Source organism: Alosa sapidissima, chromosome 6 (assembly GCF_018492685.1).
Source record: "Alosa sapidissima isolate fAloSap1 chromosome 6, fAloSap1.pri, whole genome shotgun sequence".
NCBI lineage: Eukaryota > Metazoa > Chordata > Actinopteri > Clupeiformes > Clupeidae > Alosa > Alosa sapidissima.
Window position 1 is genome coordinate 34,876,419 of NC_055962.1, and position 22,361 is coordinate 34,898,779.

A 22,361-nucleotide genomic window follows, 5' to 3' on the forward strand; every position below is an offset into this window, starting at 1 on the left:
GCTATAGTAATATGATTATATCTTGTAAGTTAATTTCGCGAACCGTTTATCACAGCAAATAGCGGCTAGCACCGTCTAAAAGATGAGAAAAAGTCCTTTCATGTGATGTCTGGGCTACTTAGCGAGTAGTTCAACAGAGAAGAATGGGCGGCCACACTTTGTGTCTTCTTCTTCCTTAAATTTAATGGCGGTTGGTACCAACTTGGTGCCACACTTTGTGTCCATCTGCCTCATGTCTAATAGCAGCGTGTTCCGAAGGTGATGCGGACCGGATTAAAATAGTCAGCGGAATCAAGAGAAAACTGCGCTGAGAACGTTATAGGCAGATATTAGACCTAGTGTTGGCATAGGCTACATATGTCTTTAGAGTCTAGACCTACTGTTGGTCTAGACTAGATGCGTGAGAGTTGGCAACCCTGATCTAGAATCATTAGCCTACACTTATAGTGAAATATTTCAATCCATTTTTTTGTTTTAGTATCGATGATTATGGCTTACGGCTCAAAACAAATGAAAAATCAGTTTCTCAAAATATTACAATAAAGAGGTTTTAATACAGAAAAGTTTTCTGAGCCTTTCATTTCTTAGTCTGGTTCAGTAAACACAACCATAATCATGGTAAAGACTGCTGACATGATAGTTGTCCTGAAGACACTCATTGTCACCCACCACAACAAGGAGAATATAGCCTACACATAAAGTCATTGCTGAAAGATAAGAAAGAGCAGGGTGTTCACAGAGTGTATCAAAACATATTCATGGAAAGTTGTCTGGAAGCAGGGATGTAGTGGTAAAGTAAGAGGTGGGTAAACTATGAATTCTGTGATCACGGTGAGTGGACTGCCATGCGGTATCAGATTTTTAAAAAAGGCGTTCAGAACATGTTTGATGATGGTGAAGGCTATGTTCAATGTTTATAGGCCTACCAGTGGTAATACATGGTGCTAGAGTGTTGATGAGTGTACATATTGTGAATGTGGATAGTAGCCTACAGTGTGATTTTTGAATGTTAAAAGTTGCAATTGGTGAATAAACTCTCTTGAGAGGTGGATAAACTCTAATAAGAAGTGAATAAACTCTATTTCTGAAACTTCAGAGGTGGATAAATTGTGTTTACTTGCATTTAGCCTACATCCCTAACTGGAAGGGAAAAGTGTGGTAGGAAAAGGTGTGCAAGCAATAAGAGAATTGTCAAGCAAAGCCGATTCAAGAACTTGGGGGAACTGGACTGAGGCTGGAGTCCAGAACCACCACGCACAGACGTGTCTAGGAAATGGGCTTCAGTGTCCCATTACTAGTGTCAAGCTACTCGTGAATCAGAGACAAGCTTAGAATGCCTTACATATAGGCTAAGGAGAAACAGAACTGGACCGCTGGTCCTAACTCCTCTTGTCCTAAAAACAAATGTTGCATATCAGGGTCCAATCAAGGTCCCAAATCTGGGGGAAGAGTGGAGAGGCACAGACCCCAAGTTGCTTGAAGTCCAGTTTGACGGTTCCACAATCAGTGATGATTTGGGCTGCCATGTTATTAGCTGGTGTTGGTCCACTGTGTTTCGTGAAGTCCAAAAAGTCCAAAATCAGGCATTCATAGGTTGTTGGTCAATTCTGGTATTTTGGACCACCACATCTCTTTTGCGATAGTCTATCAGATCATTGAGGTTGGTTCTTCCAGAATCTTCAGTGTTCATATCATGGTGGGGCATCATGCTTTCAGGATATTTTTCAAATAAAAGGCATCATAAGAAAAGAGGACCACTGGCACAATTCTGATGTGCTGGCAAAAAAGGGCTTTGCAGTTGATTATTTAGAAAGAGTAAAGTAGATGCCTTCTGCTAATTGATCAAATGCACCTCACTGAGTTACAAATTCTGAATCTGTCTTTTAATTATTCTACCTTGTGTCTTTGTTTTCTTTTTAATTAGGCCCATTATGTACTTTACTTTTTAAACTTTTTTAACTATTGCCCTTTTATGCTTTTATTTACTATTAATTTTGTTTATGTAGACTAAAGCACATTGAGTACCCCTGTGTTAGAAATGTGTTAAATAATATATAATAATAATATATAAATAAACTTGACTTGACTAGGCCTATGAATCGTTTTTTGGACAGGCATTTTATATAAAAATGTAGATCTCTTGAGAGATATCTATTGCTTATTATTTCCAGTCAGAAGAAACCCAAAAAATATGTTTAAACCAAAAGTGGCCAAGGGTATGAATAGGCTACGTTTGGGCTTAATTGTACCCAGGGTAGTGGAGGCAAAACGTAGGCCTAAACACAGTTTATACACCTCTGAAATAATAGAATGTATCCACCTCTTATTAGAGTTTATCCACCTCTCAAAATAGTTTATTCACCAATTGCAACTTTTCACACTGTATTTTACACTGTATTATCTTTATTCACAAGATGTACACTCATCAACATTCTAGGACCATTTATTACCACTGGTACATTGAACAATAGCCTCCACCATCATCAAACATGTTCTGAATGTCTTTTTTACCGCATGGCACAGTCACAGAATTCAAAGTTTACCCACCTCTTATTTTACCACTACACCCCACACTGTACCTTCTGAAAAAAATAAAATAATGCAATGTGCTCCTAGAGCAGTGTTTCTCAAACTTCTTTTCTGGGGACCCACTTTTTAAAAATGACAGACTGTCGCGACCCAACTGTGACTGTGGTAGTTAACAAACTAGAGTGAACGGAGCCCTACGACCCACCAGTAGATGGCAGCAGTGTAGCAAGCTTTTTTCAATTCCGGATATTGCGATTCACATTGCTACTCAACATCCTGCCTGCTTCCGGTTCAGACCCACATGTAATTCACGTGTAAACAAATCTTACATAGCCTACGAAATCTTGTAATATTTGGGGCTAAAATGAAGTACACCGATGGAATAGTGTAAGTAATCTTTTTCATAATTGCACGTTCATGTTGACAGGTCATGTAGGGATAATAACTGCTTGTTAAAATATGGTGGCTTTAGTTAATTATGAAAGCCAACGCAAATGTTAGCCGTGCTAACGTTATAGCGAAAATGCTGCCTCTACAGTGTCTACATAATGTTCAGCCTTTTTCATGTTGATACCAAATTCCCTGATTAATCTACTTTACCAGTAAGATGTGGCTTACGTTCATGTTTGCAAAATGTTTTCCCTGGATCATTACCCCACATTTGACAATATGCTTGTAATCAAGTAATATGAAATTGCCATTTCGTTTTTCCATTAGGAAGCCGAAGACGAAGAGGTCCAAACGATTTCTTCAGAGCAGAGAGCCCAAACTTACGGAAAACGTTAAGAATGCGATGATTATGAAAGGAGGGAACACAACTGAGACAGTTACTCAGGCACTGAAAGATATTGTGAGTTGGCATGAAAGCCTGGGTCCTCTGTCAACAGACCCACCTGAATCAATTCAGCTCTATTGGAATGTCATTGTATTATTCAATAGTTAAACATGTCAGATGACCTGGTTGATATATTTTGCAGTATGCCCTGAAGAAACCAAATGCAGTGATGTATAAAAAGTAAGTGACATGCCATGTTGTGCTTGTTTACCCTACGCGGTAGAAGTTAGTTAAAACTGCGTTCTGCTGCTGATTGTTTGCAAACTTTGCAACTTCTTTCAGAATATTGAATTTGATATTTTGCATTATAGGAAGAACATAATGAGACCATTTGAAGACTCAACATCTTTGGTGAGTTAAAAAAATCACAGAAACAGTTATATGTAATGAATAGCCTATTCAGTCACTAGATGTTTTTTTTTTTTTTCTGTTATCAGCTGTAATTGTTTTAAATTGGTTTTGTCTTCGCAGGAATTCTTCTCCAAAAAATCAGATTGTTCGCTGTTTTTGTTTGGTTCCCATAATAAGAAACGGCCAAACAACCTTGTATTTGGTAAGCTCTGGAAATGCCATAGACAATATGCCGCTTACAACCTTGTATTTGGTAAGCTCTGGAAATGCCATAGACAATATGCCGCTTACAACCTTGTATTTGGTAAGCTCTGGAAATGCCATAGACAATATGCCGCTTACAACCCAGACAGGAAGAGAAATGTTCATGTTTTGTTTTTGTTGTTTTTTTGTTTATTATAGGACGCTTGTTTGATTATCATGTGCTGGACATGATTGAGTTGGGTGTTGAGAAGTTTACCGCACTGAAAGATATCAAGGTAAGAATTCATGTTTTTTGAGATACCTTTGTTGTACATTTATTCACATAACATTTTACTTACATAGGACATTTTTTATACTTGAGCTGCTAATTCACTCTGGTTGTATTCTTGTTTACTTGATGAACAGGTGAGCAAGTGTCCAGAGGGAACCAAGCCTCTGCTGGTGTTTGCAGGGGAGGCTTTCGACATAGACAATGAACACAAACGCCTGAAGAGCGTCTTGATCGGTACACCAGTAACTATTCTAGTGCTAAGACGCTTTGGCTCATCTCAGGGGTGTTTTGGTGTTGTCTTACCTCCTCATGTCTTGTCTCGTTTGCTATGGTAGATTTCTTCAGAGGACCCACTGTGTCGTCGGTCCGTTTGGCAGGCCTGGAACACATACTGCACTTCACAGCCCTGGAGGGGAAGATCTACATGCGTAGCTACAAGTATGTATGCACATGCCTTTTTAGTTGTTGATTAGGTATTCAATTCCTGAGTAGATGAGTCCCAGAAAAGGGAAACAAGTCAATAATTATGGTTTTGGTCAGTCTTGTTAAGTTTTCATGAATTAGTAGCCTGACCTCGCCCACCTAGAATTTCCTTTCAGTGAGATACTAGTCGGGCACATGATAATTCACTAACGTTTCCCTCGGGCTCAAAGGGTGACGGGCCAATCAGCGACGAGAGAGGATTATGCTACCGTTATATGTGTTTTATTTACAACGTGAATAAAATGTAAACAAATGAATAAAAATATAGTCCATAATACCACCCCGACACTTTGTAGCACCCGATGTGATGTAAACGAAAGTAACAAACAAATATTCAACACAGACAAAAAGTATTCAAAGGTCTTACATGGCTAAATGCCAACTTAAACATAGACCTGCCAGCAAGGCTCACAACAGCCCCCTTACTGTAAGCGCTTTACACAATTTAAACAGCCAATTACCTAATTCCACTGATTCCGAAGTCAAAAGCCTTTGAAAACGGGCACAGCGGCCCCTAAATCAAATAACGGGACATTAAAGTGAACATGGAACACCCCCAAAATACACATGATCATCATATTAAAAGAAACATTCCTTGCACGCTAAAGGAATGTGCCCAGCACAATGAACATGGAAGAATGATGATCATGAAATTGACCTAATAATAATAATAATAAATCAATAATCAAATAATAATAAAGTCATCGTGTGATGCTAGGGCAGCACATTATCACACCCAGCACAAAGTAATTGGTTTGCTATGTTAGTCTTGATGTCTATATGCTCTGCATATATTCCGGGGTGCTCCAGTGCGTGTGCAACCCAGCAGCTTGCCCATCCATTTGTTTGTTTGTTTGTTTTTTACCTTCCTATCGTTTCACGGAGTGTCTGCTGTGGATGTTAATGTTTATGCGTGAGTAAAAGCACCAGTGGCCCAGAGATGCAGCTTCTAAGGACCTCCGATCGACTGTTCGCGATATTTTTTTGTGATAACGCTAGTGCTGGAACTCTCCATCTGCCACCACGGTTCGGAGTATGGAGTACTTGGGAAAGTTACTCACAGCCGAGAGTTTCTGATCTCCCTGCGAACATCGTCTGTCGGTATTATACCAGATATTCCGGCGGAGCTGTGCAGATTGCATGCAAGGAGCAAACATCGGAAAAGAGGGAGAAGAGGAGGCCTGCATCGGAGACTCAGAAATCTTGACAGACTCGACAACCTGATTTTCATATTATACACTGACAACTGCAGGTCATCTTGGGAAAACAGCTACTTGGTGAAGTTTTCAGACGACTCCGCTCTGTCGTCTCTTCTCCAGGGCAACCAATCTGACCACAACAGAGTCCTTACGGAATTTGTCAGATGGTGCAATGACAGCTTCTTTGACCTGAATGTGTCTAAAACTAAATAATGAATCATAGACTTTAGGAAGCACAGTGAGGAACCAAAACCGAGTGTAATACACAATGAAGATGTTCAAATAGTCCAAACATATAAGTACTTAGGCACAGTGTTTGACCCGCATCTGAAATTCAGTGAGAACACTGATAGCATTATTAAGCAAGCAAACCAAAGAATTTACTTACTGAGGAAGCTTAACTCTTTTTGGTGTCTGTAAACAAATTCTATGTACATTTTATCAAGCCTTCATTGAGAGTCTATTAACATTTTCTTTCATATGTTGGTTTAATGGACCATCTGTGAAGGACAAAAAGAGCTTGAGTGACATTGTCAAAGTATGCTCAAAAATCACTGGTACCCAGTTAGAAGATCTCTGTTCTCTCTGGAAAACAGGGGTGGTTCAGAAAGCCGAGAGAATATCGTGCCAACCAAATCATGTACTCAGTAATGAATTGGTTATCATGCAGTCAGGTCGGCGATACCATGTGCCAATACGTAAAACTAACCGCTATGCCAACTCATTCATTCCCTCTGCTATTAGACTATTAAATGAACATCATATAAGACTGTTAAAAGAATGCACATAACTACAACAATACTGGTTCTTACTGCATTACTGCATTACTACAACAATACTGGCACTCCGCTGCTCTGTTCCGTCACTGGCAGGTGAAGTGTGTGTGTGTCTGTCTGTCTGTCTGTCTGTCTGTCTGTCTGTCTGTCTGTGTGTGTGTGTGTCTGTGTGTGGCTGTAGACAGATGAGTAAGTTAGACGTATGACTGCTGCAGTACTTATTTATTTGTCTATTTATTATTCTTCACATTGCATACATTTATACAGTGTATGCTAATGCACATTTTAACTTTTAACCCCTTCATGGATGGGTTGGCTGTAAACCGCATTGCCCCTCGGGGACTAATAAAGGCATCTGAACTGAACTGAACGGTATATAGGTAGTTGTTTTTGGCAATAATCAGCTATTTGACAGCGTCAAACTGAGAAGAAAATATTGTTGAATGGCCCCAAATATACTGCTAGTTTGATGTAAACAATGCTCAAAGACATAATAATTGATTATAAACAATTTAAACAATGTGTTGATCATTCAAATCCAAGTTACATAGCAAGCTGTTGGATATTTTAGTACGCATTGATGCAATAAAGACAGGAGCCAGTGATCCAAAAGAACAATACAAATTGTATTATCTTTGCAAAGAGAGAGAATGATACAAAACAATGGTTCGTACACTGTTAAAATTAATGTGTTGAAAACAACACAACTTGCACATGTGTCCAGATAGGGACAACACATTCATTTTAACAGTGTACCCAAACTCTGACATGTTCAGCATGTCAGCTTCCTTATATACGTTGAGGTCACAGAATCAGGGTGTGACCGTTAACACATGGCCTAAGGCATAATCTGTCCTCTACTGGTAAGTGGCCTAATACATCATTAAGAACACATCTTGACCCTCAGGTCAGGCAGCACATTCCAAGATTGTGGAAATGTGTTTCTTTCTGTTCCCCTCTGGTTGATTTTCAGCTCTCAATTGGGAGACTCAGCTTGTCTGGATATTATAAAAGCAGAACTATTTATAAACAGAACATAAGGTTCATGCTTACCAAAGTCCAGAAAGCTGAATGAGTTATCATGGATTACACATGCTCAGGGCCAGGTCATGTCTCCTTGGGGGTACTGGCTGTAGACCAGCTTAGACTAGTTGGGGCAGCTGTGGCCTACTGATTAGCTCTTCGGACTTTAACTGGAGGGTTGCTGGTTCGAACCCCGACCAGTAGGCACGGCTGAAGTGCCCTTGAGCAAGGCACCTAACCCCTCACTGCTCCCCGAGCGCAGCTGTTGTTACAGGCAGCTCACTGCACCGGAATTAGTGTTTGCTTCACCTCACTGTATTCTAAGTGTGTTTCACTAATTCACGGATTGGGATAAATGCAGAGACCAAATTTCAAAGGTTCTCGAAGGATTTATAAACCACTGCAGTGAATTTCTGCCTGAAGATGTTGAGAGACTGAATTATTTCCACAGGAGTGTGTATTTTAATTAGTCACTTGAGGTTTATTTCTAGCCGTATATTCTTTTCCGCAACATCCTGCCTCGGTCCTTGTATGCAGTGTTGAAATAGTCACAACCTTTGATATGTGTGTGCATACATTGACATGTTGGAATGAAATGTTCCTTATGAATTTATGAAGTGAACTTGGCGTGCCCTCCAAACAAAGTCAGGCGTCAAACGTGTTTACACCAAAGAGGCTTAACACTGCCCCCATAGCTTTCTTCAGCCTTCTTAACTCAGCCGACAGATAGTCAGTTTTCAGGGTTAATGCCACTGATGTTGAACAGTACCAAATATCTTTAGCAATGGGGTATCCGTAGCATGTTAACAGTCATTGACTGTTAATATCTTTTGAAAGATCAACAAGAATGGAAAGCAAGCTTTAACAGGCCAGAAAATCACCGAAATGTCAGGTTGCATTAATTCTAGAGGTCTGCTTCATTGTTTATCTAATATAGAATTTAGTTGCTTGTGTGTGAATGCTACATTTTCTCTCTTTTTAAAAAGAGTTCTGCTGAAAAAATCTGGCTGTCGAACTCCAAGGATTGAACTGGAAGAGATTGGACCTTCATTTGATTTTGTCCTGAGAAGAACTCATCTGGCTTCTGATGACTTGTACAAGACTGCACACAGACAACCTAAAGCCCTCAAGGTACACAGAGAGGTTAACCTCATTGTAGTGAACTTGAGCAATATGATTTTAAATTCTTATCATGGGGAATACGTCTAGCAGTATATCATGGGTAGTAGAATATGGCACAAGTATACACAACAGGTTACATAGGCAATACATTGTCTAACTGGGTACTAATTCACAAATGCTCCCTGTATCAACCTATCTTTACAGCCCAAGAAGAAGAAGAACATATCCCATGATGCCTTTGGCACCAAGTTTGGCCGCCTGCACATGCAGAAGCAGGACCTGGCCAAACTGCAGACACGAAAGATGAAGGGACTAAGGAAGAGGAAGGGAGAGAAAGACACCACAGAGGAGTCAAAGTCACCAAAGAAACTCAGAACAGATGAGTGACTCAGCCCCAGTTGGCTCTGACATGGACATTTACAAGGTGATGTGATGGCTCTTGGCTCTTGGCTGAGGAATACCAGTTGAAGAGTTCTGTGAGGTATTTTGACCTCGTGTCTTTGTTTTTTACTGCTCATAAAACCTAGCAAGCTGTGGAGGCGAATCTGTGCATACCAATGGTGCAAATGTAATGCGAGATTGTATATCCTGTATTGTATATTGCATTAAATGTAATGCAAGATTGTATATCCTGTATCGTATATTGCAATAAATGTAATACTGTAACTATACTGTATTACTGTGGGTCAGTAGTTATAAATCAGGCCATTAAAAATATATATTTTTATTAGTGGAATTAATTTTGCGTAAGCAGATATGGTAAGCTATACATAAATGATTACATAAATGATGGGCAGATTTACAGTAGGCTAACTCCCAAAAATATAAGGTTCTGCTGAGATCTGTCAACAGAAATATTTAGAAATGTTGACCCTATTATCCAATAACTTAATTGTTACTTTGAGTTTTTATTTCGATTTGCATTGTTTCAACACAGAAAGATTTAAATTACATGGCCATTGATTCAGTCGTCAATAGCCAAAACAACATTGGACAAGTTCCATAAACATGCCTTCATTCCTAATGTCTACTCTTGCCCCATAATAAACAGCTCAATATGTTTTCAGCTACGTTATAACAGTTCAATATTTTGTTACATACTTGCTTAATGACCCAGTTTTGGGGCTGGGTTGAGAAAATTAATGTAATTAAAGGATCAGATTGGTAACATTAGGTGAATATGATTACGGTAGCTGAATCGTGTTCGAAGCTATTGTAAAACACTGCAGCCCTTCATGATGATCGCATTATGCTCTTTACCACAAACTGATATGAAAGGACTATTTTGGGAGATTTGCCCTCTAATGATCTACTGAAATCCATAAAAAAAAAAAATCTTTTTTTTCCATCTTCCATGCTGAATACTATCATATTGAGGGGGGAATATGTGACATAAAAGGTCAATGACAACTTAATTTTAGATCAAAAAGCATCTATTATTCAATACTGTGTATGAAATTGAGTGTTCAACGTTGTCACCCCGCCCAGTAGAGATACCTATTAATACTGCCCTACTGTCACAGTCGTTTACATTGCAATGGGCTTTCTGTAACGTTACTTGTGAAATTATTGCATCAGCACATTGAAATGGCAGAATAACACCCCATTTAGATGTAATAAGAGTTAACGAGCTTATTTGAAGAGAAGAGAAATCTGCAGCGACAGAACACAGGCTGCACACTGTTGCTTGAAAAAAACAAAACGGTGGAGCAGTGCAATTGGAGGACTCAGAGGACCGCTTCAGTGGTGTTGTGGGTAGAGGACTCAGAGGACTGCTTCAGTGGTGTTATGCAGAGGACTCAGAGGACTGCTTCAGTGGTGTTGTGGGTAGAGGACTCAGAGGACTGCTTCAGTGGTGTTGTGGGTAGAGGACTCAGAGGACTGCTTCAGTGGTGTTGTGGGTAGAGGACTGCTTCAGTGGTGTTGTGGGTAGAGGACTCAGAGGACTGCTTCAGTGGTGTTGTGGGTAGAGGACTGCTTCAGTGGTGTTGTGGGTAGAGGACTCAGAGGACTGCTTCAGTGGTGTTGTGGGCGGAGGTCTGCCGTGGGCTTGGTGATTCATCATTCCTCCGTCCCTCCTCCAGAGGATGCTGAGAGTGCAGCATCACTGACGTCTCCTCCAGAGGATGCTGAGAGTGAAGCATCACTGACGTCTCCTCCAGAGGATGCTGAGAGTGCAGCATCACTGACGTCTCCTCCAGAGGATGCTGAGAGTGCAGCATCACTGACGTCTCCTCCAAGGCTTCATTTGGAGGCTGGCTGTGTCCAGTCCCGTCAGTGGCGCAGGGTGTTTTTTTTTTCATGCAAAGACATGTTAATATCTCCCAGTGCCAGAACAGACAAAGAGTAAAGGATCCATCATCCATCAACCCACTATCTTGTGTCTTCTGGCGCACAATCCAAAATTGCTATCTTACACCCTCTAAAAATCATCATGTCACTGACCAGAGAAACCTGGTCAGAAATCCTTGGCGAGTTGTTTATAGGCCTGTTATTTTAAGAGCACATTATCAACAGTGATATGGGTGGGTGCACAAACACCCTGCGTCTCTCGTCCACAGGAACGCCCACCAGCGCACATCCATGCAAAATATTACAAATTACATCTCACAATGAGTAGTTATTCACCATCATTTGCACATTGGCTACTTTGGGCAGCCGTGGCCCACTGGTTAGCACTCTGGACTTGTAACCGGAGGGTTGCAGGTTCGAGCCCCGACCAGTGGGCCGCGGCTGAAGTGCCCTTGAGCAAGGCACCTAACCCCTCACTGCTCCCCGAGCGCCGCCGTTGTAGCAGGCAGCTCACTGCGCCGGGATTAGTGTGTGCTTCACCTCACTGTGTGTTCACTGTGTGCTGTTTGTGTTTCACTAATTCACCGATTGGGTTAAATGCAGAGACCAAATTTCCCTCACGGGATCAAAAAAGTATATATATACTTATACTACTTTGGTTTTAGTAAAGCATGGTTTAGTGGAAAACCTGGTTCATAAGGTCTGGCGTGCAAGCAGATTCCTTCAAATGCGCCGCTGACTATCAAAATACGGATGCGTTTGAAGTTGCGCTGCTTGCTGTGAAAAGAATGACAGATGTCATTATCATTGTTTTAAATTATGTTACGCCCAAAACACATAGAGAGTATTTACGAGATAATTATCTCATAATTATGAGATACTTTCTCGTAATTATGAGAGAATTATCTCATAATTATGAGAACCTGATTATTTTTTTTTGTGTGTATGTGAATGCAATGCGCCACCGTAATACGGTGACATTAAATTGGCAGCGCAAAAAAATGGGTTTTACAACCCATGTTGACCATTTTGGCTCCCTCAGTTGACTTTTCTATTCATTTTTTCCAACTTCACACATGTCCAGAGAGGATCGTAAAAGAGAAAAGTTGTATCTAACGTTGGCCACAATGTGGCAATACTGCAAGAAAAAAGGAAAAATGGGTTTACATTTTACGCTGTCCTTCCAAAAGGGTAATGAAATTAGTATTTGTATGGACAAATCGCTACCTAGGTCAAATTTAAAACTGAATATAGGGAATTGCCCAAGGGATATCATTGGGAACCCAGAGTAAGAAGGCAAAAAGAAACAACAAAGAAAAAAAAAACAGGTTCACCATGATTCTGGCCTTTGGCTCCCGGACTATGATAAGCATAGCTTATTGTAATGGTTAGTGTATTTAACTGAGTGATGAAATGTTGGCTTATTAGAGAAAAAATTACAGATTTTTCTTAAGTATTTAAGTATTTGAAATACTCTAAATACAATCCCTCAAAAAAAAAGTATTTTGTTACAAACTACATTAGATTTGTTGTTGTGGACAACCAGTAGTAATGTACAGTAATGTTCTACTGTTTCACACTACAGATTACCTGAAAACTATACTTCCTCAACAACTACAAGTCTGTAGAGAGGAATGCCTGCACTGTAAAAAATGTACAGTAACTTACAACAATAACAGTTACTGAATATGTTTTACAGCAAAGGTACCGTATTTCCACTTACAGTATTTTAAGTATTCACTGTAAAATAAAAAACAAATAAACACTGTGATTTCAGTTATATTTACAGTACTGATTGTTTTACTGTAGAATAAATACCAATTAAATACTGTGTATTTATTTGCATACACTGCTGGTTTATTTACTGCACAAGTAAAAACAGTTAAGTACTGTTTTTTCATGTATTGTATATAGCAATACAGTACTATTAAGAGGTAACAGTTAATGTAATGTAAATTCAGTTTCTCACTGTACAATTTAAAATACTGTATCACTGTGATTTAATATTACCCATCATTAATAGAATCACCCATATTCTAAAATATTTCAATTAACTGCAGACAACAATAAAATTGTTAACAGTTAGGCCTACTTATTTAAGACATTTGGTGAACAGGAACATAAAACAGGTACAACATAAGTAAGGGATAATGGCCGACACACCATTAGACTATCCAAAGTTAACGCATGTTCTAGGTTGTAATGCAGCCACGACACACTGCCGAGGCTCAACCTAGAAGTGTGTTAACTTTGGATAGTTTAATGGCGTGAAATCCATTATCCCACTTACTGTTACTACATTCTTAAATTCATGACTGAGGCAAATTTGACAGAATGAGGCTATTCCATTACATAAGTTTAGTAAAGTTACAGAGCAAACTCTTACTAGTTCATTAGCTCCGCATGACTCAAGAGTGTGTTTTGACATTTGCTGCCTAGTGATGTCAGAAAAACATCCCACCCACTACTCCAAGCAATTGAACTTCCCAGAAATTGAGAAATGAGAATTTTGTTCCCTTTATAAATCCAATTCTTATTGTCCCACATGTAAAAAGGAAGTTAGAATACAATGCATTGCAGTTGATAAGGGTGTGATTTTTGTTGGTTCAACATTCTGTCTTTAAGTTTGTGTGTTATTAGCTGAATACATAGGATTACTCTATGGCACCACACCAAAGTGAATTCACAAGCAACAGGATGACATTACAACTCTTCTGTAACATCCACAGACAGGGTGGGCATTTCAATGTATGAACATAGCTATGTAAAACATTTGTTAAAAGATACTTTAAGTAACAGGTCAGTGCATTACATTCAAACTCATCTGTAACATCCACAGAGTGTGAGAGAGAACTTCAATTTTTGCCACAGATATTATATCAGAGCCAGCTGAGCCTCAGCAGTCTTCTCATCTAATCCATGTATGTACTGTAGAACTTGGTACTATCTACTACTATGCTGGAGAACTTCAGGACTATCCTGCATGTTGTTTTTTTGCCCATACATAGTTGTTGGTGTCTTTTTGGTGGTATTTATATACTCTTTTGATCCCGTGAGGGAAATTTAGACATTCAACTGCAACTGCTGCCATATTGTCGAGAGCATACTTGGGCTCCTGAATTATCTGTGATTCCACAAAATTTGTGCCTTCTCAACTTTGAAAAATTAAAAATATGAAATAACTTTAATGACCATTTTTTGAATATCCATGGAATGAAGGCATCTTAAAATAACATGAAATTGTACTGTGCCATCTCAGGTTACACAATTTCTTATTTTATGAATGTTTATCTACTTAATGTTTAGATATTTATGTCAGGCCTGTTACAGACACAAGTATATACTATTTTACTAAGAAAAATGTAGTATTTTATACACAGTATTTTAGTCCCTCTTTTCACATGGATTAATTCATATTTTACAATTTTGTTCTTTGATATTATATCTGTCATTCAAATGACCAAGAACATCTTAATGTTGGAGTGTGATGATGACATCATTTAGAAATATACACATTTTTAACAAGAGAAATGTCAAAAGAAGGGTCTTGTCCAAAATACCATACAGTTTAAAGTACAATGGTAAAACTGAAGGTCATTTCAATAGCTATTTTTTCGTTTTTTTATCAAATGAATGACAGTATCATGGCTGGACACACTCAAATACAATCAGGCCAGTAGGCTATTTTTTCTTTCATCATCTGAACCTAGATCAAGATGCTGGACTTTGATTTTACTTTCTTGTAAGATTTCTTGTAAGTTTGGGCTGCTCTTGTTTGTTATTGCAGTTACATGTATGTGTTATTGACAAAAGTCATGGAAGAAAAAATACTTTTATTGAATACTTGAGGCCTTTTTTGGTGAGACCTGACATGAATCCAGGGCACACTGATAACATGATTCAATAATCTAAATGTATGCCAGAAATATTGAAGAAATAACAATGAGTTTATTACCTGACACAATATGCAAATGTGAAAATTTTATCTTTTTGCCTAAAATGTATAAATGAAAAGTCCTGGTGAGGGACAGGTCAAAAACCTCACCTTTATCAGCATAAATGCAATTTTAATTATTAAAAATAATATTTTATTGACTTTATTTTGATGTGATATTGATGGAAGAATACATAGTAGTGTTGTGTTTTTAAATTAAATTTATTAATTTAATTATTTATTAAATTTAAATTTCTTAGGGACACAAAAGGCACCAATTTCAAGGAATCACCTGTTTGTGTGCTACTTGAAGGAGAATTACTTTAGTATAAGTATAGTATAAGTATAAGTATAGTATAAGTATAAGTATATTTAGTCATTTGATCCCGTGAGGGAAATTTGGTCTCTGCATTTATCCCAATCTGTGAATTTGTGAAACACACTCAGCCAGGGACGCAGCTACCCATTTTTTGAGGGGTATGCAACAACAAATTGGTTGATTCAATTGATTAAATTCAAAGCTAATTTTAATAGCCTAGAAATCTAGACGCACCCTAGCGGCAGCAAATATGTTATTGCCTAGTCTGGCTTGTCAGGCTATAATTTTAATGTTTATCACAGTGAACTATACCACCATAGCAAGCTGGTGTCTGTGCTGTGCGTGTGGCTGTGCGTGTGGCCACTGAGTGAAAAGACGCGTAATGTAGCCCAGTGGTTTTTAAAGTGGGGGCCGCGAGGGGTGCCAGGGGGGCCTCAGCAAGTTGTAAAGAAAAATAAAAGCAACAAATAAATACATTTGAAAACATGTAAATATACCCATTGCTATGAGGGTTGTTATACAATGCCATTATAATAATTTGTCGCATAACTGCGCCAAATGTAATTTTACACACTGTATGCTCCTTCACAAAGTGCTTGTGGCATAAAATAATTATTAGGATTAGCTTAATGTATTTTTAAATTTGCCGTAGTATTGTCGATGGGTTTAATAACACATCAAGGGGTCTTTGGCCAGAACCTAGTGGTATTTGGGGGATCTTGTCAAGGAAAAGTTTGGGAACCCCTGAGCCTACTGTAAACAGAGAACGACGTGTGGAGTTGGGTTAGTTAAACAACTACAGTAGCCTATGTCGTCCTAGCCCTGTGATGGGCAAAAAGGGGCGGGTCTGGGAAAAGGGCACGGCATTTCCTGAATTTCCCCTTGGGGATCAATAAAGTATCTATCTATCTATCTATCTATCTATGTGTCATCACTGCTAAGAACGTGCCAGTGTTTTTTGACAGCGTCCTTGATCTGCGCGCTGTGCTTGTACGTAGTGGTACAGACCATGGAGGAGCGCTTGTCTCTTTTTGGGGGGGTTGAGTTGCAGTGCACCTTATCTAGAGCTTCGTTTAGGCATGTACTGTGATATCCTCTCAAACTAAACTGTTTGTACATCCTGGTTATTTCCAAATTGAAATCTGATGAGATTTCCCCTGATTATGCATGTCTTTTTATGGGCTACTTGGAGGAGAGATACATTTGGAACAACAATCCCTTTTTTGAAAACATTGTGTTATGGAAGAAATAAGTGATCACTACTTTTTGGGAGCGGACGCACCAAGCAATACACAGGTCAAAAGTGTAGGCGCAGACGCCGACCTTCCTGGTTTTTCCTTCAATAAAATCAATAAAATGAAGTTCGATGGCCATGCAAATTACGGGAGTTTTCCGGGAGAAATAACAAAACGGGAGGGTGCCGGGAGATGACCTTGAAATACGGGAGAACCCGGGATAAACGGGAGTGTTGACAGGTATGCTGCCAAGTGCTCCCAAACGTCTCCTGCAGCCATACCTGTCAACATTTAGCTTTCCAAAAACGGGAGAAAACGGGGGGGGGGGGGGCAGTGTTTGTTTACATCTGTAAAACTGTTAAAACTGTACTGTGTGCTTTGAAAAGAATGAATCTCCGTTTAGTGGTGTTTCGTGGTCGTCAGGTTTTTCTTGTGGTGCTTTTCTAAATAAGTTTGTACTTGAAATGGACTGCAACCAGAACTGTTATATCCCACATTTGTCTGTTGAGGGTAGAGAACCCCAGGGATTGTGTGTGCATTGCAATTTATCTTAACTCATTGAATGCCAAGCTGTTTTCGGAAGCTTTGTCCTAGAGAAACAGCAATCTAGACCATTGTTGATGATTTTTGTACAGCCACAGCATATTCTGTGTTATAGCTATGAACACATACAATGGCTTGTTTGAAAGGTGAGACTTTAAGCTCTCGGTGGGTGCAAACCGTGTATTTCTACACGCCTCTGTTCCTGAGAAATCCCAAGCTAAACAGTGGCTAGTTTTCATTAAAATCCTTGTTTTTTTTCTAGATTGCGTCTTTTACTGTATGACCTGAGAAGTGTTGCCTGCAAAGTTTCTGGGAAGAGATCTAACGAGACCTGCCACCTAGTGATAAACCCACGAAAATAAATGACCTGATTTTGACCTGGTGTGCATGTCACTGATAGGCTAATCAGTGACTGATTCGAAACAAAGCGGCAACCATCAAAAGCCGAGTTAAGATCAAACGTCCAGATAAAATGTCCAGATCTTGCGAGTTTTCGATTGTCATATATTTATAATATTACGTTTTTGGCACTCAACGCATGGGAAGGAAAAACTTAATATTACGTTTTTGGCACTCAATGAGTTAAGATTGCCAGGTTTAGCCTCAGTTATGAATTAAAATGTGTTTAATGTAAAAATGATTACAAATGGGGAGTTTTTTCCAGGTTTTTTTTTTTTTCTCCCCCCGCCCCTTTGGCGGCCCTCAGTTCAATGTTGGGTTCCTGAATTGGCCCTCACCAATCAAAACTTTGAGAACCCCTGCTGTAGCTCCTTCGGATCCTATGAGCACCTCTGAATCAGACATTGGGGAAGTAAGATCTTACTTCATAATTGGAGGAATTTGCTGACTGTCTTCCGCTGTACTGGATGTTTGTTCCTGGATGACTGACTTGGCATGGTGCTCAGCAGGGTGAGAAATCTGTCCCTGCTGCTTTCTCATGTCTGTCCATCTCCATGTCTTCCTCTGTGTCTGACTCATCTACTCGAACTTTTGTATGTAGATGTTTGGATTCCTTGAACACTGTGAATGAATTCTTTCCATTTTTTTCTTTTTTTGACTTGCCATGTGGAATATAGCCTACAGTTCCTTTGCATGAGACAACAATTCTCGTTTACATTAAGTACCCTGGTGCCCGCACTACAACGCTTCCTTACTTGTTTTCCATGATGGATCCACCCCAGTTACATTTTTTGTGTGCTCTTGTTGGAAAAATTGTAAATTAAATGTATCTGTTTGAGTATGTTAACAATTAAGAAAAGTTATTGCAGTGCTTTACATATAACATATAAGTGTTCTGTTTATTATTCTGTTTTAGTTCACAAGCATGAACTGTAGAATTCTGGGATATTCTTACTGTATTCTGATGTGTTCATATCTTACTTCTGTGTGTAGTATACAATGGGGAGAGGTCCATACTATTGTACATAACATAACTGTGCCTTAGGCCTGTGTACCAGCAGGAAGGTCAGACAGGCCGATGTTTAGGAACATCCGAGGAACATCACTGATGTTCCTTGGATGTTCCTAACATCCGAGGGAGACAGCATGTCTGCCTATTCGGGCTGGTATCTCCATCTGGCCAGGGCCAGGTTTTGTACACTGGTTGGCACCTGCCACGTTGGCATGATTGACGTTTGTATGCTTTAGTATAACAGGCTTTGTCTTAGGTTTTGACTCTGAGACGGATCGAGGAAGCGACCCGAGGAGCATCTGTTGAAAGGCTCAGCAGCCGCTTCTAATAACAACCACAACTGTTAGACTCTGCACAGTTTTACTGTTCGAGACTTAGCCTGTGTTCTGTTATTCATTATTGTACCATCTACAATAAATTATCATCTAATCGCCGATCCTGATCCCGCCGTCAAGCTTTATTGTCCATCTTCAATACAAACATTAGAACTAAAACACAACGCAACAACCAGAGAATCCTACAGAAGCTTAATTTCTGTTTATAATTCTGCTTTTAAGTGGCCAGACAAGCTGAGTCGCACAACTTGCAGTTGTGCAAATCAACCGCAGAGGAATGGAAAGAAATTCATGTCAGCTGTCTCGGATTGTAGTACTGTCTGACCTAAAGATCTCGTTTATCAAAATGTATTGTCTGATCTAGGTCAAGATATGTAAACATAATAATGATGTCTTAGGCCAGTGGTCACCAAACTACGGCCCGCCACCTCATTTTGGGTGGCCCCCCAAAACATGTCTGTGGTATGTAGCATCCGGCCCGCACGGGAGTACGACATTGTCAAACTACCTCCGCAATTTCCCCCATTCATTCTCTATGGCGAGTCTTAACAGTACACATGTAATACTCTTTTTGTACACTGGTGATTGTTTTGGCGCTGTTTCGCGTTTGCCATCGAAAACGGAATGAAATGTATAGGTCTACCTGCAAACAATGTAAGAGGCCTATGCTGACTGCATCAGTGCTCAAAGTATTCTAAAAGTTTATGGTTACTGATATACTCCGAGTTTCTGGCCCTCTCTTAGAGCCAGGCATAGTGAGCTGGCCCTCGGAAGAAAAAGTTTGGGGACCACTGTCTTAGGCCATTCAAGAGAAATGTTGCTTTAGGCCATGTGATAACTGTCACACTGTGATTGTGTAACCAGAGCATATAAAAGGAAGCTTACCTGCAGAACAAATCAGAGTCTCGGTACAAACCATTGTTTTGTATCATTCTCTCTCCTTGCAAAGAATACAATTGTACTGTTCATTGGGATCACTGGCTCCAGTTTTTGCGTCAAAAGCGTACTAAAATATCTAACAGGTCTTGACAGCATTTTTAGATCCTGTAAATCTTGCTGTTCTTTCGGGCGCAGGTCCCGGTTCATGTGCCTCATCATGGTTTGTTGTGGTCCCCATTCTCTTTTCAAGAAGAGACATCTTTGCTGTATTTTCTTTTTGTCTTAGTTTCTCTATACAGTATCACCTTGTAGCAATCCTGTCCCCATATGGTGTTAATGTGCAAGAGATGCATCGCATGTCTTTAATGACCAATGCATCGATGTATGAAGACACCAGAAAGATTAGCAGAATTAGAAAGGGTAACTGCCAGATTATACTATAATTTATTGTGCATCCTATACAAGATTAGATATTAAACTTAAGCCAATATAAGACACATGAAACATTAGCATGCGTAGTTGCATTTCGTGAACTACGCATGCTAATGTGAAATTATGAACACCCCAATAATTTATACCAGGTTCACTAAATTTCTAATTTAAATTCCTATACAGTAATTTAAATGAACATATTCAACACCTATTAACATTACAATCTGATAAGAAAATAAAAAGATACAGTAGCCTACCAGATGAATAGCTGCAGCTCGACCCCTCTATCACATTGAGTACTGTGCCCTACACACAAGTTGTGTTAGGCCTATATTATACGTAAACGTTTGGGCACCTCTGCAGCAACTTCATTTAGACATAGGCAGAGGCACAATATTGGCCATAACAATACTCAGACTTCGTCATCACTGAAAATTACTGAAATGAGTAGCGGGCTGTCTATGCTCATCAGCTAGCAAACCTGACTGAACGGGAGACATTTTGTAAGGGACTTGTCAGTGGAGAAGTATTATTTCAGCTCTGCTCAACATTATTATGGGTGCCAGAATTCAAGTTCAAGTTCAAGTAGTGTATTGTCATGTACTCATAAAATGAATTGTAATGAAATTCCTTGTGCTCAAGAGCCAACTCAACTTTAAAGAATAAATTATATAATTAAAAAAGGTATATTGTGTGTATGGGGGGAGCAATGGGGTGTGTGGGAGGGGGATGATGAGATGTTGTGTGTCTGTGTGTGGTTTCAGTTGATTCAATAAATGTTATTGCACAGTTAAAATGTTAGTCTTCCCATAAGATATAAAATGTCAAAATGAAGTTGCTGCTTCAAAAGTTCAGCAAATTATAAACTGAAGGCTGATTTAACCAGGTGACCAAACTCTTACATTGAACTCTTTAACCTGATGAAATGTCACAGCAGGCTTAATTGGTTTGTTAAGTTTGAGATCGATGGTGAACACAAGAGGAAAACGTCAAATGACATAATTTTACTAACTATAGGCTAATAAAATGACAACAGGGAGAAGTTACAGATGGAATGAACTGCATGTAGGCCTGCCTATCAAATTCGAGACTTCAGAGTTTTATTATAGCATGGGTTTCCTCCGTAAAAAAGACCAGCATTTATCTTCACAGCCTGCGGTTAAAATCCTTAAATTCACTTTATTTGTGGCTTTATTTTTGAGGCAAAAAACGTCACTCTTAACAGCCGCCAGTTTTTGATAAGGCGTGAAACCTTCACCATACTTGCAGTACACTGCCCCCCCCCCCCCCCCCCCCTCTACCCTACATACACAGCACATTATTTCATCAGGAAGCTTCTCCAACACACATCCCCAACATAGTTACAGCACACTGTCCCCCCCCCCCCCCCCCCCCCAATACACAGCACATTGTCTCATGACGAAGCTTCTCCAACACACATATTGCACACTGCCCTCTCCCCACATACACAGCACACTATCCCAAGACCAGTTGGGTTAGCCCCTTGAGCCATGGATCTGCCCAAGGTTTCTTCCTTGGTAAGGGAGTTTTTCCTTGCCCCTGTTGCTCTTGGGTGCTCCTTGTTGGTGCCCCCCCATTCCAATCCTCCCCCACCTTTCTTATGCAGCCCTTGCCACTTAATCTACTAAACCCCTCTTCTACTGCACTTTTTACCCCCCCACTTTGCACAAATAGGCTGACACCAGACATGATTTCACTGCATTTCTTACTTCCAGTAACTATATGCATGTGACAATAAACTGCCTGCCACGGAATCCGTGTTAAGTGGCTAACAGGTAAAACACGTGCTAAATATCACTGAATGTAGACATGTTGCATCACTTCTAGTTAACAGTGTTTAAAATAAATTATGCAACATATCTACATTTAGTGACACTGCCGTGGCCATGGTAGCGGAACATCACACGTATGACTTGACTTTCACCAGAGACTTTCTATTGTGGAGACACGGCACTCAAAAAATACTCCATAGAAATGCATGGGGCTAGTTTGTCACGCCAATATGGCCGTTGTCTACACATATCCCACCCCTTCCTCGGCAAAACGTCGACATGTGAATACATTGAGCCAATCATGTGGTGTGATGTGAATACATTGAGCCAATCATATGGTGTGTTGTGAAGACATCGTGCCAATCATGTGTTGTGATTTCGCCGCTGGAGCAAGA

General features: G+C 39.7%; 1 protein-coding gene across 1 annotated transcript; it reads left to right on the forward strand.

The window, feature by feature from the left end:
• Positions 1-2,781: 2,781 nt before the first annotated feature.
• Positions 2,782-9,463, forward strand: rpf2 (ribosome production factor 2 homolog). The gene is made up of 10 exons (XM_042095406.1): positions 2,782-2,916; positions 3,247-3,379; positions 3,507-3,544; positions 3,676-3,715; positions 3,836-3,917; positions 4,118-4,194; positions 4,325-4,424; positions 4,526-4,628; positions 8,658-8,802; positions 8,998-9,463. The coding sequence occupies exons 1-10, from the start codon at positions 2,894-2,896 to the stop codon at positions 9,178-9,180; spliced, it is 924 nt and encodes a 307-aa protein (XP_041951340.1). The 5' UTR covers positions 2,782-2,893; the 3' UTR covers positions 9,181-9,463.
• Positions 9,464-22,361: the final 12,898 nt, after the last annotated feature.